Consider the following 6,000-nt stretch of genomic DNA (forward strand, 5'->3'; position numbering starts at 1 on the left):
CCCTCAAATGAAAATCAAAATTGGAAAATTTTCAAAAAAAATGTAGCGAAACAATTCCCCGTGGTGAATTACCCCTCCCTTGTGTGAATAGTAACGCAAATGAATTATTCACTCGAGAATTGCAACAACGGGTAATTGATGACGACGCTTCTCTGCCCAACATGTCGCCAGTTCAAATGAACTTATCCTTAACAGGGTACCCAAGGATACTTTCCTTAGAGGAGACACGCTGGGGAAAAGTATATAACTCAGTGAGGTGTTAAAAGTGCAACGAGGGTTCACTACCCGATGGGTATTTCTCCTACGCTTGTTTTTTGTCGCGCCCCATCCAAAACGAAAAGGCAACCAGGTGGCACACCCATATTTGTGCGGCGAGATTGTGCACCGCTCGAAAAAGCCTTCTGTCCATTTTGTAGCCTTTTTAAGAAAAAAAAAAAAAAAATGGCAAACTACGTAGGTAGGACTTTTGCAGAGGACAGATTAAAACGAGTTGTTCCAAAAAAAAACTTCTTTTTAAAAACAAAAAAAAAAAAAACAAACTAAACGGGGGTGCCCCCCCAAGACGGTAAGGGTCTCATACCCCCATGCGGGGAATAAAATCACAAAAAAGGGTTTTTTCCACGGGTGCTGTGCCGTGTGCGCAGCGTTGGACACAGGGCGTCCGGTGCCCGGCGGGAACTGCCCACCCTAGGGTTGAATGTGTTATCGCGTTACGGCGTTACCGCGCCACCGCTTCCACATCTACGCGGCTAAAACTTCATCTGCTTGGCGTTGCCTGGGACGACAAAGTACGGAGGCAGATTCTTCGTGGTGACGGACAGGGGGCACAAAATTTCTATCAAGTAGTCATTTTGCGTGTCCACATTTCCCTGCGCCTCCTCAGCGCCCTTTTCGCACCTGTCCCTATCCTCCCCCACCTCCGCCTCGATCATACGCACACTCTGTACATGCACAAACGCAGCTATATTCATGAGATGTACATAATGAAGGTCCTTCGAGTAGGACACTCCCAAAATGCAGTGAGTCAGGTTACTTATATTTCCATTATACAAACTGACCGTAACGTTTTCCCTTTGAATGTCTCTTGCATCTGCTGGTAGCGCCGACAAAGGCACAGCCAAATTGGTGTCTAATTTAATGAAGTTGGTTAAGCTATACTTGAAGGAAATGACGTGGCTCTTCCTGTACAGGTTCTTCGTAACAATAATATCTTTAGTAAAATATTGGTAGTACCACATATTTTTACAATACCTTACTCGGTTATTATCTGATGGGATCACTCCCTCGTACTTGGGCATGCCTACAATTTCTACTCGCCTGACTGGATCCTCCGTGTGTTTGTTGTCGTCTCCCGCTTCTTCCGTAGCGGGCATGCCGGACACAGCGCTTGGCGTACGGTGCGCTTCGGCGAGAGAGTCTCCCCGCGAATCGCGGTCATAATCGCGCTCATAATGGCGGCGATAGTCTCGGTCAAAATCTGCACCGCCCTCCCGGGACAGGACCCGCCCCCGGTCCGTGCCGCGTCGACTAGCCTCATCCCCGTACTGGTCCTTCAGTGAGTAATGCAAAAAAGCATTATCAATCACAATGACGATATTTATGCCGTATATTTCAATCAAGTTGTTAATGACATGGTGGTCGGCTTCCGAGGGAACGTTTAAAATGAAACCCGCGGCGTAAATGCCCTCCTGTTCTCCATCCGTTTTGGCACTAGACGAGACGTAATTCAAATTGTTCAGCAGCATCAAGTGAACGCAGCTGCTTATGCACTCATTCAAGTGGTAGTACAAATTTATGTCTTCATTGAGGTCGAGGTAGCCAAAGTAATAGTCTAGTGCACACTTCATCCGGTTCATTGGGTCATAAACAAAGGAACTTATAATCCCAGGTCCCCTGTTCAATTCAACCTTGTCACAAGTACACTTTGTATCTGCTTCAATAAAAATTGGTTTGAATCCTGACTTTAATGCATAATTGAGGAGTATTAATGAAACGGAACTTTTTCCTGAGTTGTTATTTCCTGTAATGAGAACTCTGGGTCCAATTTTTTTTTTTTTTTTGGCTAGCTTCCTGTAGGCATCCAGAGTATACGATAGGGATAAGTACTCCTTCATTGTGTTGTTGCCACTTTCATACTCCTGCAACGTTCGACCTTTTATTTGAATTGTGCATCCTGTGAATGTATAGATGGCAAATTTTTGGTTACACCCAAATTTGTATTCCTTATCAATGATTAACTCTCTTCCAAATATTTCCGCCGTGCTTGAGACACTGCCACTGCTGTTGTGCTCGCTTTTGTGTCCTACACCACTGCCGCTCGGCAATAAACGCACTTTAACGCATTCTTCATCATCCTCCTCCTCACATTTGGTATACTTTTCCAGGGTCACTATTCTTAACTCTCGGAAGGCCTTCAAGTGATAAATCCGTGTGTTTCCGGAGTTGGCCATTTTTTGTACTCTCCTTATTTTCTGCAAACAGGGTTTAACTTCTCTAACTTGGGCTTACTTTTTCCCCATATGACCGCGTTTTTTATTCTGTTTTTTTTTTTTTTTTTTTTCTTCTTCTCTTCCTCCCATGGTTATCTCCCCTGTCGTAGGTAGTGTACCACCTTTATGGGGGACGGGAAGGGGCTTCAACCTTTTGTGTTATATCCCTTCCTTGATGCGCAATTTTTTGTAGCAGGAGTGTATAAATGTAACATAACCACTGGTGTATGTTTTTGCGCCCTTTTGTGGCCACCCCATGCAACGGCTAGCCAATTTTTTTTTTTTTTTTTTTTTTTTTTTTTTCAAAAAAGTTATGAACCGTTCAGGCGAAAGAGAAAAGTTGCATTTCCCATCCTGCAATTTTTTTTTTTTTTTTTTTTTTTTTTTTAACACCCAAATAGCGCCGCTGCCGTTATCGTTGCAGCTACCATTATCATTACCATTACCGTTGCTTGTTTCCCTTTGAGTAGAAATCGTGCCCTTAGTTGTGGTCTGCACTGGATGGGCAGTTACTCTCCCCTCGTTATATTTGTTACGCGGCTCTTTGCACTGGCAATTTGTCCTACCATGGACTTCTTGTCCCATGTTCCTGCTTCACTTTTTTTTTTGTACCCCCTAGCGTGAAAGATAATTCTCTTTGAAAAGGTCGCCCCTACGATCTCGCGTATTTTGGGGGGGAAAAAGGAAGAAACCACGTCTGGTATAGAGCAATTATATATATGCATAAAATGGGTGACTTTATTCTTTTTTTGCCATTTTTGTAGCATAACATTACGTCGTTTCCCATTTCACCATTTTGCGTGCCCCCCAAGACTGACCGCCTTGGTCGAACTCGCCGAGCAAACGTTTTGCCCTATCCATTCTGTTTTCCGCCGGTATAGGGGAAATAAACGGGACAGCATGTAACTTGGAGCCGAGTAGGCGTCTACCCCCCACAACCAGCCTGCGCAGTGTATATAGAACGGCGCGTCCCCCTGTCACACTTCCTCTCCCACATTGCTGCAAAACAAAGATGAGCACGCCCGAAAGTGAAGTATCACCCCCGCCTGCAGAGGAAGACAAGAAGGAGAAACGAGTAATCATCATTCTTGAAGGGGCCCACTTGCAGCTAATCGAAACGAAGAGGTACATTTACGAGCTAGCCAACAGCATGAAACATAAGCACTTGTTAAGAGACACAAAAAAGGAAGAAGAGATAAGAAACTTCAGACCAGACATCCTACACCAGTGCCTAATTCACCTCCTAGAAAGTGCACTAAATAAATATGGCCACTTGCAAGTGTACATAAAAACACATGACAACCAACTATTCTTTGTCTCATCGAATTTAAAAATTCCAAAAACGTATGACCAGTTCGAATCCCTAATGGTCACCTTCTTAAGAAAATATAAAATAAAAGCGAATGAAAAAAATTTGTGCTTGCTAAAATTTCTGAAAAATGACTATAACGCTATTTTACCAATTAATGGAAAAAAAATTGGCTTGTCTGTAAAAGGGAGGAAAGTAAATTTGCCTGACTATGTTCAGAATTTCCAGAACGAAAATGTACCAATCACATTTTTTATTGGAGCAGTGGCCTACTCCAATCCGATTACCAAGCTTGAAAATTTAGACGACAACATTAGCATTTCAGAATTCAGCCTTAGTGCAGCCACATGCTGCTCCACCATATGCTCGGAGTTTGAGAATCTGTGGGGCCTCTTCTGAAAGATCGCTGCGGAACATTTTAATCAGTGGAGCGCCCATATGCTCACGGCAACACCGCTATGTGCGGTTTCTCCATTGTTAAACTTTTTTGTTCATTTTTTTTTAATTTTTTGCGTCTATGCAATATAGGACATTGAGCGCACGTACCGATCGGCACGGCTCACACATTTGCAAAGGAGAGCAAACATTTTTATTTGCCCCACCTGCAAATTATAAATGGGTCGTATAAAAATGTTGAAATTTGCTTCTTTTTATTTGAATTTTTTTTTTTTTTTTTTATATTTTCCCGCACAATCTTGTGTTGTTCCTCAATTCGAGAATCTATCTTCCATTCAAACTTTGTTTCAACCACTTTGATAACAGCCCTTTCTCCAAACGAATGGTACCTCCTGAAGGTGAATAACTCTACGCACGTTTGGACGTTTGGTGCACATATGTGAATGGGGGGAGTATGTTGTGGTGGAAGTGAGCGACCGCTTCTTGTCCACATGACGGCAACTCCTTTTCCGCTTGTTTTCATATTCTTATTTTATTTTTTTGGGGGGAGAATAAAGTCTTAACGGCACTAAAAAAGCATATTTTTTTTTAAAAAAAAAAAAGGTGTTTTAAAAAGGGAAATGCAAAAAAAAAAAAAAAAAAAACTCAAAATGACGCAAAATAAGGTAACGTAGTAGTAACATAAAATGACGTAGCAGACGTGGTACCCTTGGTAGACGTGTTAGACGAGAGATAACAACAGGAATAAAAACATGGTGGTTGTGACGTGATGAAAGGAATCATAAGGGCGTGACCTGTGCACAGCATATGTTAAGCTGCTGGCCGCACACACTATGCACGTTACACGCTTATATGCACTATGTATATATGCTCACTTGGGGGGGGGAGGAAAGGGTTCACACGTAGTCACATATATGCACACATATGGGTACGGACATACGTGCGTACGCATATGTATATATATATATAGATGTCCAATTTAAAAAAAAAAAAAAAAAAGGTGAAGAGGAGAAGGGGGAGGGGGGGACGCAGGCACGCGTACATAATACATGCACGCATACATGATACATGCATACATACATGCATACTTACATGCATACTCACATGCGTACTCACATGCGTACTCACATGCTCACTTTCTATACACACATTTGTCGTACACGCGGCACTGCTACAAATGAACCTCCGCGTGCATAATATTGGCCCAAAAGGCACGCAACGTGGAGGGGATGAATAATGAACGTACGTTGGCGGGCATTGTCTGTACTAAATGTGTCCCGCTCTTTCAAACTGAGGCCGCATTTTTTGCTGTTCACACGGCCGATACAGACGTGATCGTCTCGATTGTTGTGCGCTTCTTCAGGTTCTGCCAGTAGTACAACCTGCTTCATCTTCATGTTGTTCTTTTCCACCAAAGGGAAGCGACGACCCTTGGCAAAATTAGGCCTTGTTTTTAGGAAAGTATCTCCACAGCCAGGAGAATAACCCCACTTGCGCATTTCCTCCACTGCTTCCGGCGGCATTTTTACTGGCATTCGCATTTTTTTGTGCATTGCTGTCCGCACCGCCTTTCGATTTATTATCAGTTGCTCCAGATTTAGACTTGTCTGCGCTGTTTGCACCCGCTTGTCCTCCGTCTTTATGCGAACTTCCATAGTCGCTTTTTACAGGAGATGCGCCTATATCATCAGGCTTTTTCACAATCTTTATGTTTTTGGATATGACTGTTTTTTTTACCGGTTGCATGAAGTCCTGCGGGAAGGTACAAAAAAAAAAAAAAAAAAAAAAAAAAAATACTAGTGCGAT

General features: G+C 42.9%; 3 protein-coding genes across 3 annotated transcripts; 1 reads left to right on the forward strand and 2 right to left on the reverse strand.

The window, feature by feature from the left end:
- Window positions 1-749: 749 nt before the first annotated feature.
- On the reverse strand, window positions 750-2,450 carry AK88_00795 (uncharacterized protein; the record flags this gene model as incomplete). Its single annotated transcript, XM_012478439.1, has 1 exon — window positions 750-2,450. The coding sequence occupies one exon, from the start codon at window positions 2,448-2,450 to the stop codon at window positions 750-752; it is 1,701 nt and encodes a 566-aa protein (XP_012333862.1).
- Window positions 2,451-3,501: 1,051 nt separating this feature from the next.
- On the forward strand, window positions 3,502-4,197 carry AK88_00796 (uncharacterized protein; the record flags this gene model as incomplete). Its single annotated transcript, XM_012478440.1, has 1 exon — window positions 3,502-4,197. One exon carries the CDS (start codon window positions 3,502-3,504, stop codon window positions 4,195-4,197), a length of 696 nt encoding a protein of 231 aa, XP_012333863.1.
- A 1,437-nt stretch (window positions 4,198-5,634) lies between these two features.
- AK88_00797 (uncharacterized protein) lies at window positions 5,635-5,940 on the reverse strand (the record flags this gene model as incomplete). Its single annotated transcript, XM_012478441.1, has 1 exon — window positions 5,635-5,940. One exon carries the CDS (start codon window positions 5,938-5,940, stop codon window positions 5,635-5,637), a length of 306 nt encoding a protein of 101 aa, XP_012333864.1.
- Between the last annotated feature and the right edge of the window lie 60 nt (window positions 5,941-6,000).

This window comes from Plasmodium fragile, assembly GCF_000956335.1.
Source record: "Plasmodium fragile strain nilgiri unplaced genomic scaffold supercont1.6, whole genome shotgun sequence".
In the NCBI taxonomy this organism is placed as follows: domain Eukaryota; phylum Apicomplexa; class Aconoidasida; order Haemosporida; family Plasmodiidae; genus Plasmodium; species Plasmodium fragile.